Source organism: Telopea speciosissima, chromosome 1 (genome assembly GCF_018873765.1).
Source record: "Telopea speciosissima isolate NSW1024214 ecotype Mountain lineage chromosome 1, Tspe_v1, whole genome shotgun sequence".
Lineage (NCBI taxonomy): Eukaryota > Viridiplantae > Streptophyta > Magnoliopsida > Proteales > Proteaceae > Telopea > Telopea speciosissima.
In genome coordinates, this window is record NC_057916.1 from 4,372,887 (window position 1) to 4,392,265 (window position 19,379).

At 37.0% G+C, this 19,379-nt stretch overlaps 2 protein-coding genes, 2 non-coding genes and 1 pseudogene across 4 annotated transcripts; all 5 read left to right on the plus strand.

The window, feature by feature from the left end:
* The first annotated feature begins 1,569 nt into the window (after positions 1-1,569).
* On the plus strand, positions 1,570-5,329 carry LOC122645846 (cysteine-rich receptor-like protein kinase 10). The gene is made up of 6 exons (XM_043839244.1): positions 1,570-1,603; positions 1,712-1,815; positions 2,473-2,683; positions 2,844-3,081; positions 3,401-3,554; positions 5,045-5,329. The coding sequence occupies exons 1-6, from the start codon at positions 1,570-1,572 to the stop codon at positions 5,327-5,329; spliced, it is 1,026 nt and encodes a 341-aa protein (XP_043695179.1).
* A 3,178-nt stretch (positions 5,330-8,507) lies between these two features.
* Positions 8,508-16,133, plus strand: LOC122645888 (mannan endo-1,4-beta-mannosidase 5-like). Its single transcript, XM_043839292.1, has 6 exons — positions 8,508-8,871; positions 9,208-9,402; positions 9,511-9,633; positions 9,901-10,106; positions 10,430-10,786; positions 16,106-16,133. Exons 1-6 carry the CDS (start codon positions 8,536-8,538, stop codon positions 16,131-16,133), a joined length of 1,245 nt encoding a protein of 414 aa, XP_043695227.1. The 5' UTR covers positions 8,508-8,535.
* Positions 12,930-16,085, plus strand: LOC122671057 (annotated as a pseudogene).
* A 1,022-nt stretch (positions 16,134-17,155) lies between the features above and the next one.
* TRNAS-AGA lies at positions 17,156-17,237 on the plus strand. The gene has a single exon. It is a non-coding gene; the product is annotated as a tRNA-Ser (tRNA).
* Positions 17,238-19,009: 1,772 nt separating this feature from the next.
* On the plus strand, positions 19,010-19,091 carry TRNAS-AGA. The gene has a single exon. It is a non-coding gene; the product is annotated as a tRNA-Ser (tRNA).
* Positions 19,092-19,379: the final 288 nt, after the last annotated feature.

A 19,379-nucleotide genomic window follows, 5' to 3' on the forward strand; every position in this document is an offset into this window, starting at 1 on the left:
CAGAGGCGATATCAGCAGCAATACTAGCTTGCCACTCTTGTGTTACCACTGCATCTACACAAGTCTTATTGGTATGCCCCAATCAGAAGGAGGCGATTATATGGTACGATAAGTGTACGCTTCGGTATTCGACTCGGTCCTTCTTCTCGATCCATTGCAGAATTAAGTCCAACAGCTTATTGGAACAGTACACAAACAAAATAGTTTCCAATCTACTTCAGTTTGATCAACTTGTCACAACTAACTTCGAAAGCTTAGCTAACCAGACTGCTTTTGATCCTCTCACAACAATGTTTGTGACTAAAGAAACCATCTCAGGATCTTTCGATTTATACTTTCTTTTACAGTGTACCCAAGATTTATCGCCCAGTGATTGCTACTTATGCTTGAAACGTGCCATCAGTGATCTTCAATTTGATAATGCCAATGGGCATCAATGGGCTATGGTGTTCCTTCCTAGTTGTATTATTCAGTACAGCGTGATTTTGTTTTATTACACGGCCCCACCTCCCCCACCTCTTCACTCCCACTCGACCTCCACCGCGGCGCCGGCGCCACCTCCCCTTCACTCGGCGGTTCAACCTCTTCCATCTCCTGCTCCTATTACTGCTACACCTACAAATACCACTAACCATGGTAGGTTTGAAGATTATATATTTTTGGTATCAGAGAGCTTATTAATTATTTGGATATGTTATAGGGAGTTTTTTTTTTTTTTTTTTTTTTTTTCGTTTGCTGCTACCCAAATTGGAAGTTGCAGGAATGTTCCTATTATCCGGATTTACAGCCAAACAAGTAGAATAATTCACTTTCTCTTTGGGTTCATAAATACAATACTCTCTTAGGTTTTTTTGTTTTTCAAAATACCCTTTTAGATTTCGCTTCTTTGGGCTGTGAACTAACTAGGTTGCAAGAACATACCAACTACCAACGGATAGCACCAAAATTTCGTCTCATCTTATTGCACTAATTACTACTAATTTCTGCTTAAGTTGTGTTTGGTTGTCTATAGATGAATAGAAAGAAAAGAAAAAAATATAGACTCTTGGGTCTTATTATTTTCTAAGCCTTTGGTTATCTAGAGATGAATAGATGATTCAATTTTCAAATATTGAAATTGTCTTGGGAGTTGCAAACTTTTCTATCGATCACCATCAACAAAAAAGTATAGTCCATATGATGAGAAAACATGGATCACCCTATCTAGGTTGTATTTATTAGTCTGATATTTTTCTTTTTTCTTAAAGAGATTTTTTTTTTTTTTTCTTATCTTTTCTATTCATCTCTAGACAACCAAACACAGCCTTGATGATTTAAGAGTTTATTACTCTATTTAAAATGGGGGGTTTTTAATGTTTATGCAGGAAATTCAGGGACCTTGTCGAAAAATATTATTATTGTTATTGCTATTACCAGTTCGATCGCAGCGGTGATTTTTATCTCCATGTTGTTCTATTTTTTGAGACGAAAGCGAAAAGATGCTTTGAAGCCAAAGGATGATGGTAATGCCAAACAAACAATTTCGTATTTTTATTTTAATAACGTACTTTTACATTATCGTACTAAGACATGGTTATCATCATTGATCATATTCGCATGTTTGGTTATCATTAGAACACAAAACAAAATATAATTGTGCCTTAAGCCAACATAGGTTGATAGAATTTGATTCATGTTTTATTTATGCATGTATTACATTTGTTTTTTTTAGGTAATGACTTACTGGAATTTGACCTTCGCACAATTAGAGCTGCAACAAAAAACTTCTCGATTGCTAATGCTCTTGGTGAAGGTGGATTTGGAATTGTTTACAAGGTAACTTTTAATATAACATCTCTTAAATTTTTTTCTTATTCTTTTTGTGTCTACAATAGCTAGACTCTCTTATAGTCAATATTTTATAAACAAATAGACACTTGTAACTAATAATTCTAAGTACAACTTGTCACCAAAATGGTGATCGAATTGAGATGTTGTAACCTTATTTTATTTATTTATTGCCCTTTGTCTTATTTTCAACACAGCCTTGGATCCCATAAATTCTGGTTCAAAAGTGGTAGGAGACCTCATAATTGTTCTCATATAAAAAGTAAAGTCTCTTTCCGCCATGACTATTAGTTGTAAAGGGGGCTTAGTGTATAAAATTATAGGGCAAGAGATCGCTGCATCATCATGTAGCCTTTGCACCAATGTGGTAACCAATGAGAATGTGTGCGGGGGGGCATTAACACAGATGGGAATTTTGATTTCAAGAGGTGCTGGACAGTCATTTTGCGCACACCTAAGTCTGGGAGCAGGAGCTAAGTCTGGGAGCAGGAGCTACGTGACCAAACAATGTTATTTTTCCCAAAATTATGTAGAGATTTACTTGTAGAGACCTGTTGATTCTTCCAAGTGTAGAATTATTTGTCATGATATATTACTTCCATTTGCAGTAAAAATAAGTGTTTTTTTACTTCCATGCATTGTCAGGGAATGCTTTCAAATGGGCAAGATATAGCTGCGAAAAGGCTCTCTAAAAACTCTGGACAAGGTGCTAAAGAGTTCAAGAATGAGGTAAAATTAGTAGCGAAGCTTCAACACCGGAACCTTGTTAGACTCTTGGGCTTCTGCATCGGCAAACAAGAAAAGTTACTCATCTATGAGTTCGTGCCTAATGCAAGCCTTGATCGCTTCCTATTTGGTTAGCTAGGCTTAATTGGCCTTCTCTCTCCCTCCCTCCCTCCCTACATTTATTTACTTTCATGTATATTAATGCACAATGATTGAAATCCAGATTCTAATAAAGATTTTTTTCTTTTCTCCTAAGAAACCATGTGTATTTTGTTGCATGAAAATTACAGATCCAGTTAGACGCTCAAATTTGAATTGGGAAACACGCTACAAAATCATAGTTGGAATTGCACGAGGGCTTCTTTATCTGCATGAGGATTCTCGACTTAAAATTGTACATCGAGATCTAAAATCTAGCAATATCTTGTTAGATAGTGATTTATGCCCTAAAATTTCAGACTTTGGTATGGCAAGGCTTGTTGGAATGGACCAAACACATTGCGACACAACTAAAATTGCTGGAACATTGTATGCTTTGAAGCCCTTGATTGCTAGCATCACATAGTTTTATATGCTTCTTAATTTAAATATTTTCACATAACAGATTTGGTTGATTTAAATTTTTTAAATTCACAATTTTTTTAGGGACGACAATTTCTTATATCTATGAGACAAATTTATAAGATAAATAAATGTAAAATCAAATCAAATCTACTTATTTTGTAATTTTTTTTTTCTTATCTCGAAGATTTAAGAAATCGGCCCATTTTTTTTTATCCAATACATTTACCACTGATCGCATTTAATTGATAGAAATATTGATTTTTTTTTTTGACTTGGATTGCAGTGGATACATGGCCCCTGAATATGTACTAAATGGACAGTTTTCAGTAAAGTCAGACGTATATAGTTATGGTGTTTTGCTACTGGAGATTGTAAGTGGTCAGCGGAATGGTAGCACTTTACATCAATTAGAATATTCTCAAGACCTTGTGCGCAATGTAAGTATGATCACCAACCATTTAAATCTTTTCTTGTTCTGTTTGTTATTAGGATTTGTTTTTTGGGGTAAAATTTTTGTTATTAGGATTTAGGCACTAACAATATAAACATTATAAGGTTACGAACTGAAAAAGATCCTGTGCATCTGGGCAGTTGGGCTGCATGTGCAGCGCCAGGCTCAAGGTGGCACGCTTTTACCATCTTACCCCTGCTCGGGCAAGGTGCTTGGGCAGGGGTAAGGCGGTCAAAGCGCATCGCCTTGAGTCTGGCGCTGCACATGCAACCTGGCTGCCCGGATGCACAGGAGCCGGGTCCGTTACGAATCACCCTAACACCTTTTGAGATCCCTTGCACATACACTTTAGGTGCCAACATTCTTTCCACTTATTGCCACTTAAAGGGTGAAGAGAGATATTTATGGGGAAAAGTAAAAAAGGGGACATTGTTGGCCCATGAAGCGTATGTTAAAGTAAACATATGTTCTGTGTAGAGGATTTGAACCTCACACTTGCATATGTAGGATTTAAAATTGGGATTTTCTTTTTGATATACTCTTATTTTTTTGTCCTTCTAATATAACACATTTTTTTTCTTCAATGAAAGTAAAAATTGTCATTTCATATAAAAAGTACATTAAATGCTGCATTAAAATGATTTTTAATTTTTTTTTAAATTTGTATTAAATAACTTTTAAGAATAAAACAAGATGCAATTAAAATGTGTCAAGTTTTAAACACACACATATATTCTATAGGTGCGTCATTCAAAAACTTCCTCTAAAATAATAGCTTTTAATTTCACATGTTATAAAATCCACAAGTGGGAGAAGTGATTCTAAGAATAGTGTTTTGAATGCTTTTCCAGTCCCAATATTTCCAGGAAAACCAAATCGATACAGCATAAGAATAGTGTTTTGAATGCTTTTCCAGTCCCAATATTTCCAGGAAAACCAAATCGATACAGCAGAGGAATAGTGTTTTGAATGCTTTTCCAGTCCCAATATTTCCAGGAAAACCAAATCGATACAGCATAAGAACTGTTTGCCCTACAAGTTCACAGTGCTAGCAAAAGTCACTAAATTAGGATCAGCTTCCCACGTGGAAAGAGGAGTTACCCTCTCCACATGGGATCGACCACGAGTTAGTGCAACTAATGCACCATTGACTCATAGTCAGATACCCCATAGGTGGTCAGGCATATGGGGAGAGGATCCAGACCCAAACTATGGTCAGGCATGACTAGTTTGCCACATGGAAAGGTGAATTGCAATTCTGACCATTGGATAGAAGGGATTAGAATGGTTTGGATTGACTACATATAAAATTTTGGACAAAGTTTTCCTCCACCATCCTATGGTTTTAGTATGTTCTAAAATACCCTCTTGATACTCATTTCTACCCCCTCGATGAATGAGATCCCATTCACCGTGGGTGGAGGGAAACTCGATCCTAAAATTTTAGAGTTAAATTAAATCATTAATTTCTTCCAGGTGTGGGAGCATTGGACTAAAGAGACACCTTTGGAGTTCGTGGATTTGAGTGTGAGAGAATATTGCTCAAGTAGTGAAGTCCTTAGAAGCATTCACATCGGGCTTTCATGTGTCCAAGATGAACCAGCTCGTCGACCCTCCATGGCATCAGTTGTCCATACTCTCCAGAGTGAATCTCTAACGCTACCTGTTCTATCTCCACCTACAGTTCTTGCAAAAGGATTGGGCTCGCAAACAAGAGAATATTTCCTGGAAAGACTACAATCCACAAACTCTTCAATATGAATGATTTTATTAGTACGAGAGTCATGTTGGGTCCTTAATTAGTCTCGTATCCAAATTTTCTGATTTGTTGTGTATTTTTGGTTAATTGGTTAATTTGTTCAAGTGGACTATTCAAGGCTTGGCCAAAAGTAACCTTGTTAGACTATCCAATCCACAAACTCTTCAATATGGTCGATTTTTTTTGTACTTTGTATGAGCCTCATTGATGTGTGATAAGGTTTGAAGGTGCTATCTTGATGGCTAGCTCAATCCTGGGCTCATAAGATGATTTACTCTTTTTTATTTTTGAGGTAATCATATAGACTTTAGCATTTCTCTTAATTTGCCTCATAAACCCTGATTATGTATTATAGGGAAGAAAAACGCTGCCAGGTCGCATGGCCCTAGCACAAGTGTGGGGCCAATTAATGGACGTGTAAGGGCATCGATTAAGAGGAATTTTAATTTTATAGAGGGTGAGGCGGTCATTTCAGTGAACTATGTCTGAACACAAGGGCCATGCGACTAGGCAATATTCTTTTTCGTCATAATTAGAGGTGGGACATGGTGGTTGAGAGAGACAAAAAAGGAACCCTTTATTATGTATGGGCTTAATTTCTCATATTGTTGTTATACATATATAGTTGAGGACCTATTAGACTATTCAAATTTATTTTTGGGAAAATTACATGATTAGCTACTTCTGGCTTTTCATTTACAAAACTGTCCATCCTATGTTTGAGTTAACAAAAATAGATAAAAACAAGTTAAGATTTATAAAACTGGACAAAATAGTGTCTCTCCCTTCCACAGTTACTTTTTTAGACGTTTTTATCCCTGTCATTGCCTTCTCGCCCAGGCATCCTTCGTTCCCTACAACCCTACCCTTGTCTCAGCCACCGCCATTCTCTACTACCTGAAGTAACAGAGGGAAAAAAAAGAGATTTTTTTAGAGGGGAACTGCCGAGGAAGGAAGGAGAGTCACTTTTTTGTCTAATTTTGTAAAACTAAACTTATTCTTGTCCATTTTTGTTAACTCAAACATAGAGTGGACAGTTTTGTAAATGAAAACCCAAAAATAGTCAATCATGTAATTTTCACTTTATTTTTTTTTATTTAATTTTTTTTTCTATAACAACATATGATGACAATGGACAATATGTTTTTTTTGGTAGAAGGACAATATGTTCAAGTTTGAACCAAAACGAACTACCACGTGAGGGTTATTCAAGTTCCAATGGAATTTGGGAACAAAAGAACAACTTGCCCTAGTATCGAAACTCGAAAGGCTTCAATTTCTTTTCGCTAGAGAGAGTTTCTCCAACAAATGGGTCATAGAAACTATAGAATCTTGTGTTGTGATGGCGATTATGTCGCATCGTGGTTCTCATTTTCGCTAGATAGAGTTTCTCCAACAAAGGTAATTCAATTTTTACCTTTTTAGAATCATGCAATAATACATGGAGAATTCAAATTCCAGCAATCCAATGCCTCTCAGATCATCCCCAAAAACAGGTCGAAAGACCACTTCAAACTGCTAAATAAAAGCCCCAAATAAGCAGCCAAAGCCAGATAACAGATCTGGATTAATTGAAGAAATCGATACTCCCAGAAATTTCAGGTATCGAAAACAATAGAATTGCTTGTATTTTGATTTTGTGGACACATTTTTGTTATTTTGTTGTTCTCACTAGTAACACTGGTTTCATCCATTTTATGGGTTGCAGACTAGTAACTTGGAAGGGTTGTTAGTTTTTTCTAAGCAAGCAATAATCCAAGCTAAAAACCGGATGAGACAATCGATGAATGAAAAAGCATAAGAGCATATTCTCATATATTAGACAGTTATCTCTTGACTGAATGATTAGTGTTGGGAATTTGCCGTAATATTTTGTTATTGGGTATTATATGTCTTCGATCACAGCTCATTTTGCTGTTTTTCTGGTTCAGCGAAATTGTGTTTTCTCTGGATCAGACATTTTGTACCTATTTTAGTTAAAAGCTTTATAATGCCCGTAACCAGTTCGATGAAATGCCTAAAAGGGATTTTATCTATGGGATTCGGAATCCTTTTAAGAAATATGAGCGTTCATTTTCAGTTAAGAGTTTGTTTTGCGTTTTGAGAATGGAAATTTGCATTCTCTTACAAACATAACCTTAATGTTCTAGGTAATTTATCATGATTTAATGGAGAGAATGATGAGGGTGACAAGTACGGTGTGAACGACTTTCTGCAGAATTTTACTTCAATTAACCTTTGCTCCATTGTAGGTAAAGTGGTGGGGGGGGGGGGGTCACTAATCGCTGGTTTTAAGAAATTCTGTACTGGGTATTTTATTGATGATCAACTCATAAGCAACCATTAGAACAATCAAGATAGAATGAGAGAGATTGTTCGAAGGGAGGGAGAGGGTGCAGAGGGTTGGGGGCGGGTGAGGTTGCAGGAGGAGGAGGACGAGGAGGATGAAGAAGTGCAGAGGGTTTGACGCGGGTGAGTTTGTATTTCAGGTTGGAGGATGTAAAAAGGGTAAAAATGATATTTTTGTTTTATTATTTTAAAACTTCATTAATGCCAGTCAATCTTCAGGGGTATGGATGTAATTATTGAAACAACGGGGTCGAGGTGTTCTGTTATTGTTTCAAACATGAGGGGGTGCATATATGATATTATTTGCTCTGAATTATTTTATATTACGCCACATTGAAAAGGGTTTTTTGAAAAATACAAAAACCTACGAAGGTATTTATGAACCCAAAAAGAAAGTGAATTATTCTATTTGTTTGGTCGAAGCCTGGCTAGCACAAAAATTGAAAATTTTTTTCACCAAATACAGATAGGCTATATTTAACTGCGTTTATTTCATTCTCCTTAATTTAATGACTCTGCCCGTGAACCCTAGGAGGCTAGGAGTCACGATCTTGGCAGAGGAACTGAACTCCTTCACGGGTGAATCACCTAAATCCCATTTCCCCTCTTTCTGCTGACGTTTGTATACCCAACTAACTTTCCTTTTGAGTCCCTTTTCCCTGTCCTCTTATAATCTCATGCACTCCTCCACTCCTCCACTCCTTCGGTCTTAATTCTCTGCTAAAATCTACTTTAAATTTAGCTAAAAAACTGACCCAATTTTCTGACCCACCATCTCCAACGCAGATTCCATTATCTTCAAAGCACATTATAAGTAGATTAATCCAACCCTATCAAGTCTCCTCTATCTCCTAATCCAATGGTTTGCTTCTTCAGTAGTACTATAACCTGCATTTGTGGTTCTTTGATCCTTCTAGCCTTGGTTTCTGAAACTAGTGGCTCTTCTCCTGGAGGATTCATTGGAACCAGAAATACCCAGTTTGTTCTTAATGGGTCTCCTTTTTTCTTCAATGGTTTTAATTCCTACTGGATGATGAGTGTTGCAGCTGACCCCACTGAGAGTTACAAGGTTTCCAATGTCTTCCGTGATGCCAGAACCGCCGGCCTCACTGTTTGCCGGACTTGGGCTTTCAGTGATGGCGGCGACAGGGCATTACAGATATCTCCCGGCACCTATGATGAGAAGATTTTCCAGGTCTTTTATATTCCAAAAACTCGCTGAAATTTCGCTAATTTCAACATGTCTTAAATCGAAACAGAGGATGAAACCCAGAATCAGCACTATTTCACTCATTAATTTCACCAAAATTTTGCTTATTTCGGTCGAATTTCGCTCATTTTAATCACTTCATTTCGCTAATTTTGGTCATTTCAGCTGTTCAAATGACCAAGCGAAACTCATTAAAACAAAAAAAAAACCGTTTTGACAAATTTTGCTTATTTCAATCGGACCGAAACGAGATTTTGAACTATTTACTACTTTGAGCAACAACATTGTTTACCAGTTTTGATATTTGTTTATAATTTTCAGGCACTTGATTTTGTAATTTCGGAAGCAAGGAATTATGGAATTAGTTTAATTTTGAGTTTGGTAAACAACTACAATGACTATGGAGGTAGAGCACAATATGTGCAGTGGGCAAGAAGCGCTGGACAGCAGATCAGTGATGATGATGGTTTTTATACAAATCCAGTGGTGAAAGAGTATTACAAGAATCATGTTAAGGTAAAATTTTAGACTACAAGTACTTAATGGAAGAACCATTATTGAGCTCTCTAGCTTGTATGAATTATATTTAATTGGGTTATCTAATATGGATGAATTATATTACAGAGAGTTCTAACAAGGTTGAACACCATTACTGGATTTGTTTATAAAGATGATCCAACAATCATGGCATGGGAGCTTATGAATGAACCGCGTTGCGAGGTCGACTATTCTGGGAAAACATTAAATGTGAGCCTCAGCACTTAATGTCGTTATTCTTGTTGGATTTTGTTAAGAATTAACAACGCAACAGAACAACGATTGCAAAAGAAAAACAAACATTAACCCTCTGCCTCAATGCAAGATCACTTCTTTATATATATAGTGTTTTGATCCATTACAATATAGAAACCCTAATCTATGAAAGTTCAAATCTGCTCCCATAGTATAAATGAATTCCAGAAATTGACATACATGGTTCTCTTAATTTTAACTTGTTTAATTTCAATATGACAAGTTTGGATTCAAGAAATGGCAACCTATGTGAAGTATCTGGACAATAAACACTTGCTTGAGGTAGGGATGGAGGGCTTTTATGGAGATTCAATGCCAGACAAGAAGCAATATAATCCATCTGGTTACTTAGTTGGAACCGATTTCATTAGCAATAATCTCATAAAGGAGATTGATTTTACCACAATACATGCATATCCAGATATTTGGTAAGTTGAAAATCCTCTTTAACCATATATAGTTGTGTTTGGGTGTAAGGGCGGCACGTGATCAGGTAGTGTTCTTTTCCCTTATATCAATTATCAATTAATTAGGGAAAAATGTTGCTGTATAACCATGGTTAGTAAAGAAAAAAAATTCACGACATTACTTTTTTGTCCTTTTATTATAACACATATTTTTTAGTGAGGGTAAATCCTGTCATTTCACATAAATATCTCATTAAATAACTTTTCAAAATAAGACAACAATCAATTAAAAGAGCATTACAACTTCTTTGTTTACCACTTTGGTGACAACAATCTGTGTACAGGTTATCGGGCGAAAGCGACGACTCACAGATGGCATTCCTACAACGGTGGATGGAAAGTCACTGGACAGACTCAAGAATGATATTAAAGAAACCATTGTTATTTGCTGAATTTGGAAAATCAAAGAAAGATCCTGGATTCAATATTAGTATTAGAGATTCATTCTTGAACACCATTTATAGTAACATCTACAACTTTGCAAGGAGTGGAGGAACAATTGGAGGTGGTTTGGTTTGGCAAATTTTAGCTGAGGAGATGGAGTCATATTATGATGGTTATGAGATTGTTTTAACCCAAAATCCCTCAACAAGTAGAGTCATTACTGAACAGTCTCATCTCATGACTACACTCTGTCATATGTTATGTTAGAGAGAAAAAGAGAAAAAAGAAATCCAGTGCCTTAAATAAAGCTAGCTAGACTTTAATTAAAGTTTAAACTTAGGGATCAAAAAGAGATGTTTAAGCTGTAATTCTCATTAACTGAGTTATAGTCATATACTATCCCCACCCCCCCCCCTCCCCCTCCCCCTCCCCCTCCCCCAAAAAAAAAAAAGGAAGAAGAAGAAGAAGAAAGAGAGAGTTATAGTCATACTGTTAGAGTAATCTTCAATTTCTGGTTTTGTTAATTTGAACAATGAAGTTAAGGAAGAAGAAAGAGAGAGTTATAGTCATACTGTTAGAGTAATCTTCAATTTCTGGTTTTGTTAATTTGAACAATGAAGTTAAGTAAGAAGGGAAGACAATGGAGGCTGCTAAAACCTGATATCCACCTCAGCTTTAAGAAATGGATTTTTCTTATTGACAATCCTCAAGGTGTTAAATAATTGTAATTTTACTTTTTTGTCCTTTTAGTATTACATACATTCTTTTTTCAATGAAGGTAAATATTGTTATTTTACACATATACCTGAAAATGTGTGATAGACAACTATAGATAATGATATGTCACTTTTTAGTTAATTTTTTAAAACTTTTAAAACCCTCAACTAAAAGAACTTTTGAGAATTAGACTAGGGTAATTAATAAAGGTATCAAGTTATAAATATATCTACGAATGATTTTATCTTTCAATTTTTTGGGGGGTGGGGGATAGTTTTCATGCACCGTCATATGCATAAGAGGATTTTTTTTGCTCTGTTTTTAAAATCATCTCACATCGCGCAGCAATGGAAAATATAAAATAGGAAAAATTAATTTCGTATTTGAAAAGAAATTTGTCACTATGCTTTATTTTTAAACGGTTCAGATTCAAGAGTTTTAATCTGGCCGTCATTAAAAATCAGTATAAAAGATTCCTTACATGTACAACTGGACATGACAACAGGAGAGAATGGGAGAAATCTAGTGTGGATGACACGATGAGAGTCTGGAGATTCGTGGATGCGGTGGAGATGGAGGTGACACTGGTGGTGGAGGTAGGGCGTTTAGGGTTGGGGTTTGAGAGGGTGTTAGTGATGTCAAGAGAACGGCACGGAGAGGAGTCGGGGTAGTTGGTGAAGATGGGTAGATGGATTTGGTGGCTGGGGTGGTTTCAGAGATGTGGGGAGGATAGGTGGGCTTGGCAAGGGAAGTGTTTCCGATGAATGCCATTGGTGAACGGCTCACTCCTCTGCTCCGTTCTAACAAGTCTGGTATTGAGGTGGTGGGAGGTTCTGCTTCTTTGAGGGAGAGGAGAGGGAGGAAGATGAAACCAAAGAGCAGCAAGGACTTCAATCACTTTCTTCTCAGCCTGGTATTATCAACAGTAACACAAACAGTAGCTGGGTAGAAGAAGAAGAAGAAGTAGAAATCAAAGGGAAGAGATGCACGCAAGGCTCATGGCAACCATTGGTTAACCTAACAAAATTTCATTCCAAAAACTCTCAAATCTAATTTGTCCAATGCCTATCTGCATCATTTGGTTTCCTAACTAGAGTAGGACTCTCCAATATCTCAAATTATTAATCTCAGATTTCTGATTTTGCTGAGATATGCTACTTACATGATCGACCAATCAATCAGAATTTTATGCATAACTGAATTGTTTGGGTTGAGATTTTAAACATCTCTCTTTGAAACCCTAATTTAGGGCAGAAGCAGAAGTGGAACGGGGAGGAAGACGAGTTGCAGGTGAGCAAAGTGTTCAGATTTGGGGTTTTTCCCTAATTTGAAACCCTAAATTGTCAAGGGCAATTTCGTTAGTTTAAATCTAAATTTTAACAGTATTTTAGTCATGAACTGACGGAATGGATTTATTTGTTACCGTTTGCAAACCTCAGGGGTACGCAGAATTTTCCAAAACTAAGGGGTAAAAATATCCTTTTGTCAAATCTCAGGGGTGGTATGTGTAAATTATCCTTAATTAATTAATTGTTTACTAAAACTAGACTACCCACATGTGTTGCAGGTGTCACCAAACTGACCAAAATGTCACCTATCTTCTTAGCTGCAAAGTTTCTCCTCTTTTAATTTAATGGCTCTGCCCTTAAACCAGACCCTTCCAATCTCCTCTTTTAATTCAAGTCTTCTCATCTCCTAATCCAATGGTTTGCTTCTTCAGTAGTACTATTACCTGCATTTGTGGGTCTTTGATCCTTCTAACAGCCTTGGTTTCTAAAGCAAGTACAGGTTCTTCTCCTGGAGGATTCATTGGAACCAGAGATACCCAATTTGTTCTTAATGGGTCTCCTTTCTTCTTCAATGGTTTTAATTCCTATTGGATGATGAGTGTTGCAGTTGACCCCATTGAGAGGTACAAGGGCTCCAATGTCTTCCATGATTCCACTACCGTCGGCCTCTGTTATGTGCCTAATGGGGCCCACTATAGTGTATGGGCACTAGATTGGGCCAGCCTAGTATGGGATAGGTTAAAGGGTTTGATTTAACGAGTTCCATCAGCTTCGGAGCTTTTGGCGTATTGGTCAAGTACCTAACATTTGGTTTCAGAGCTGGGCACCAGGTCAAGGGTTCGAGTCACGGAAATGGCTACCTAGGAGAAGGGTTACCTGAAGTAGAGTGAAAGCCGTCAAGAAAGGGCTACCTGCCGCCAGGCAAAAACCTTAGAGCAGAGTGAAGCCGCTTGGAAAGGGTTACCTACCGCCAGAGTGAAAGCTACCTAAAGTGAGATCCGCCGAGGACGACCGCTGCGGAAGCGTGGTGGTCTGTTATGTGCCTAATGGGGCCCACTATAGTATATGGGCACTAGATTGGTTAAAGGACTTGATTTAACACGTTCCATCAGCTTCGGAGCTTTTGACGTATTGATCAAGTACCTAACAGTCTCACTGTTTGCCGGACGATGGCTTTCAATGACGGCGGCGACCGTGCATTACAGATATCTCCAGGCATCTATAATGAGAAAGTTTTCCTGGTCTCTAATTATTATATTTCAATTTTGTTTGTGTTTGTGGAACAACATTAATTGTTTAATTACCAGTTTTGGCATTTTGTTAACAATTTTCAGGCACTTGATTTCGTGATTTCTGAAGCAAAGAAATATGGGATTCGTTTAATTTTGAGTTTGGTTAACAATTACAATGATTATGGAGGTAGAGCACAATATGTGAAGTGGGCAAGAAGTGCTGGACAGAAGATTAATGACGATGATGGTTTTTATACAAATCCAGTGGTGAAGGAGTACTACAAGAACCATGTTTAGGTAAAATTAGAAAATTACTTAATTGAACCATGTGTGTTTATAAGACTTTGGGCTCTCCCTCCTCTTAAGCTAGCTTTTGGGCTGAGTTCTCCTGAAGTCACATTGGTGCTTTCGTTGACTCCATTTTCGATGATTGACTACTCGGGAGGGGCTGGCTAGGGGGATTTTTATATGCTCTATTTCCTGCCCGCTCCATTTCCCCAAGTTCCTCTTATAGAAGGGGGTGGATCCCACCTAGGCAGTGTTTTCGAGCAGGGGTAGGGTGTTCATTTCCACCTTCTCTATTAGAGGAACTTGGGAAAATAGACCTGCCCAGAAAATGGAGTAGATAAAGGGCCTACCTAACAAGAAAATCAGAGCGGAGTCGTCTCTCTGCCTAGAGTGGGCCTTGGTGACTTGATGTGTGCTTCTAAGACTTTGGACATTGCCTCCTCTCAAGTTAGCTTTTGACCTGGGTTCTCCTGAAGTCTTGTAACATTTCTTGAATGTTATTTTGATTATCTAATATGGATGAATGAATTGTGTTACAGAAGGTTCTAACCAAGTTAAACACCATTCCTGGAATTGTTTATAAAGATGATCCAACAATCATGGCATGGGAGCTCATGAATGAACCCCGTTGCACAGTAGACCATTCTGGAAAAACATTAAATGTGAGCCACAACACTCTTTGTTTTAACTGATGCAGCCACATAGAAACAGATGTGAGCGGGGAATCTTCACATACGTGAGCGTGCATGAATGACTCACAACTGTTCAGATGAAATATTTTCACAGATTAGATTCCATCTGAACGGCTGTGAGTCGTTCACATACGCTCTCGTACATGAAGATTCATCGGACTCGAAACAGATTGGGTTTTTGGATTGATGGGAAATGCATGGTTCTCTCTTTATGGCAGGGTTGGGTTCAAGAAATGGCAACATATGTGAAGTCTCTGGACAATAAACACTTGCTTGAGGTAGGGATGGAAGGGTTTTATGGAGATTCAATGCCAGAGAAGAAGCAATACAATCCATCTGGTTATCAAGTTGGAACAGATTTCATTAGCAGTAATCTCATAAAGGAAATTGATTTTGCCCAATACATGCTTATCCAGATATTTGGTAAGTTGAGAATCTTCTTTAACCCTATATAGTTAGTTTCTGGTTTTGTGGAAAATCTTGTTGTAACCAATGTTAGTGAAGGAAAAAAAAATTCGTAATTCTTTTTTTATCTTTTTGCCTTTTAATGTAATACTTTTTTTTTTCAATGAGGGTAAATCTTGTCATTTTACATTGATACTACATTATATAACTATCTACTGCACATTGAATAATTTTGGGAATGAAAGAAGGTTACTACTTCTTAGTTCACCACTTTAGTGATCACAAGTTGCCCCCATTAACTAAAGGCATTTGACACAATGACACCCCTCAGGGAGTCAAATAATTTGTGACCTTACTTTTTTGTTCTTTTAATATAACGTATAATTTTTCCCAATGATGGTAATAGTGTCATTTCACATGTGAACTAAAAAAATATGCATGTGACACATTTTGATAATAACATAATGATATGACGGAACTTTTGTGAATAAGAACAATGATTCACCTAAATTGGCGATCAATTAGACACTCCTTTAATTAAAGATGCAAATCTTTGTGTATTAACATTTTTAATCTGTGTATAGGTTATCGGGGCAAAGCGACGAGTCGCAGATGGCATTCCTACAACGATGGATGGAAAGTCATCGGACAGACTCAAGAATGGTATTAAAGAAGCCATTGTTATTTGCTGAATTTGGAAAATCAAAGAAAGATCCTGGATTCATTATTAGTATTAGAGATTCATTCTTGAAAACCATTTACAGTAACATCTACAACTTTGCAAGGAGTGGAGGAACAATTGGAGGTGGATTAGTTTGGCAAATTTTAGATGAAGATGGAGTCATATTATGATGGTTATGAGATTGTTTTAACCCAAAATCCCTCAAAAACTAGAGTCATTAGTTCATTACTGAACAATCTCATCTCATGAATACACTTGGTCATATGTTAAGAAGACCCCAAGGCACAGATAGCCTTTAAACTTAAGGAACAAAAAGAGATGTTTCAAGCTGTAATTCTCATTCACTGAGTTATAGTCATAAACTATCAACAAAATTGAAAAAAAAGAGTTATAGTCATACTATTGTGAGAGTAATCTTCAATTTTGAGTAATTGGTATCGGATTGAATGAATCCCCTAATTTGAATTGGAATCGGAAACACCTAATCCTAATTACGAGCGTCTCTTATATATAAATTTTTGGCCAAATGTTATCTGTATCGAGGGCACAGACTATGCCCAGACATATAGGGGTGGGCGAATTGATCACCCCACCCTTGAATGAAATGGTGAAAATACCGTCCCTATGTGTCTAGGCACAGCCTGTGCTATAACATAGAGATCATCGACCCACATATGTTTTTTTTATTTTCTCCGTTGTTTTGAAAATTTGAGTCCTATATGAATGATACATTTTTCAAAACACCCATTAATGTGACATGTAGATTCCTGAAACCCTCTACCTTCCCCCTCCTCCCTTTTTTAGTATGGAACGAGAACAAATGAATTTGACTTTTTAACCCACGAAGGAGATTTGCTTAGCTAGCTCCTAAAGCATGGAAAAACCTTAATGAGTTTGTGTTCATCTATGATGTGGGGTATCCCAATAAAATTGATCTTTTGATAGTAAAAAATGCAATAGAGAACATGAAGGCTTGGTATATACAATGTGTGAAAATGAAAGCTCTCAAGCTGCATGTTGTATGTGCCTAGAAATATGAAGGGTGAAATGACCAACCCACCCTCATGAAATGAAAAATCTCACCGCTGTTGATTAACTTCATGCGTGATCTCATTGGCCCTGTGTTGGTGCAATGACCATGCAGCCTGGCAACGATTCCCCTCCTATACAATATACTACATAGTAATCAACCTTCCATTGTTTACCAAAACAAAAATCAATCTTTCATTTATGATTTAGAAAGTAATGCACTTTAAACCCAAAAATTAACACAATGGAGAATCTGATTTGACCGGAATTTTAACAAATTAACTTCATCTCGGTGGACGTGCCGGAGTGGTTATCGGGCATGACTAGAAATCATGTGGGCTCTGCCCGCGCAGGTTCGAATCCTGCCGTTCACGTTTTTCCTCGCTTCACTTTATGTTTAAATCAAAAAACCCAAACAAAAGAAATAAATAAGCTAATTTATTGGGGCCCAATCGAATCCATAAAATGCAATGGTATGGCCTTGACTTTGGAGTAAAAAGGAAATAAGGAATGAGTTTAGTTTTTTTTAAAACACTTCTAAGTTCTAACACCCTTGAGTCAAGAGGCCCTTCTTCTACGAAAGACAAATGGTTTTGACAAAGGCCACGAGGATGACAACATTAGTATTATTGTGTAGAAGTGATTTTTTTTTTTGTGATACTATTTCAAGGCAGTGATTTTACCGGGTAGTTCCACAAGGAAAATATCGAGGTTAAACTTATTTAAATTTGAAGTGATCCTCTAAAATAAAAATCAAAAGTTTTTTGGAGAAAGAATTTTCTATCCGGGTGCGTGGCCCTGCATTGGGAGTGTGTGGGATGAAGGATCAATAAAGGTGAGATAACAAGGGTGAGATTTTGGACTTTTTATGGGGTAGCGTGATCATTTTACCCCCATCTTGTCTAAGCGCTTTGCTCCCAGATAGAGCTATTTTTGTCAATTTTTTTATTTTACATGTTTGTTCTCAGAACACTTTGGAGGTCAATTTGTCCAATTAGAAGCTAAAATCAATCGGAAGTGAACATAATTCACTCCCAAAGTGTTCCTCTGGTACAAAAATATCTCTAGAATCACTTCTCTAACACGTTACCAAATGGAGCCCAAACTAATCGTCCATGGCAATAGTTTGTTTTGGATCGTTGAGCTTAGTATCCCTCTTGTCGTTTTCAGTTAATCGGACCCCAATTTAAGCGTTATAGTGACTATCCAATTTAAATTAGGATCTGGGTCAGTCCCGGCCGATTTCAATTCGGACGGAATTGAAAAATTGTCTGGTTCAGCATGTATAAAAAAAATTTAAAAAAATAGAAAAATGAACTTTGTTCAGAAGTATGGGTGCAAGCGCTGGGGATTTTGTTGTTCTCCACCAATAACTGTAAAAATTGGCCCACTAAGAAAGACGTGGAGGCGATGCTAAGGGAGCACCCTATAGGACCCACCACCTGGGCTAGGAGTAGCATTGTGAGATACATGCCAGAAGTGTGACCATGTTCAGCGAAAGTCTTGATTACAACGACATTTTAACACTACTTTTTTGTCTATAACACATTTTTTAGTGAGGGTAATTCTTGTTAACTTTTTTTTTGTAGTGAATCTTATCATTTCACATAAAAACTAAATTAAACGTTGTATTAAATAATTTTCAAAAAATTCGAAAACCCTTTTTACCCCTACATTAAATAACTTTAGAAAAAAATTTTTAAAGAAAAAAAAAGGGAAAAGAATGCTTCTTGATCACGTGCGGTGCACAGCCCTGTGCCTAGATATAGGGCTGCAAGAAATGACCACCATGCCCTCATGGAAAGGTGAAAATTTCTAAGGTCACAGCGATCATTTCGCATAGCCCTGTGTCTAGGCGCAGGAGCTACGCCCCGTATGCGACCAAGTAGTGTTCTCTTTCCCATAAAATAATTAAGGCGTAGAAAACACTACCAAGTAAAGATTTTTTTTCCAATAATATAATAGATATAAAATAATACATGTACTACATAGTAATCAACCTTCCATAGTTCCATTAAGTAACGCAATTCCATCACCCAAAAAAAAAATTAGTAACGCAATTCAAAGTTGTTTCAAACCAAAAATGAAAAACACTAACACAAGGAATCTAGTTTATTTCGAAATTTAACAAATTAAAAGACTATCTGTAGACGTGCCGGAGTGGTTATCGGGCATGACTAGAAATCATGTGGGCTCTGCCCGCGCAAGTTCGAATCCTGCCGTTCACGGTTTTTATCACTAAAAAGAAAATCAAAGATTTTTCGGAAATTATTATTGTCACTAGGGATGTAAACAGGTCAGATTTGGCTCGAATAATACTATATCCGCATCTGATTAGCTTTCGAACGGATTCGAATAGTGCTAAACGGATACAGATCGGATAGTTGATCTATTTACATGTAAATATATTTTTTCAGTATCTGCATCCGTCTAAATAGATACAGAAACGGATTTTGACTATTCATTTACATTCCTAATTGCCACCCCCGTGTTACAACCTTATTTTAATGCAACCC

Coding starts and splice junctions, on each gene's coding strand:
- LOC122645846 (XM_043839244.1), top strand. CDS start 1,570: ATGGTTATCATCATTGATCATATTCGCATGTTTG. Junction 3,082..3,400: donor ACTAAAATTGCTGGAACATT/GTATGCTTTGAA, acceptor CTTGGATTGCAG/TGGATACATGGCCCCTGAAT. Junction 3,555..5,044: donor CTCAAGACCTTGTGCGCAAT/GTAAGTATGATC, acceptor AATTTCTTCCAG/GTGTGGGAGCATTGGACTAA.
- LOC122645888 (XM_043839292.1), top strand. CDS start 8,536: ATGGTTTGCTTCTTCAGTAGTACTATAACCTGCATTTGTGGTTCTTTG. Junction 8,872..9,207: donor ATGATGAGAAGATTTTCCAG/GTCTTTTATATT, acceptor TATAATTTTCAG/GCACTTGATTTTGTAATTTC. Junction 9,403..9,510: donor ATTACAAGAATCATGTTAAG/GTAAAATTTTAG, acceptor ATTATATTACAG/AGAGTTCTAACAAGGTTGAA.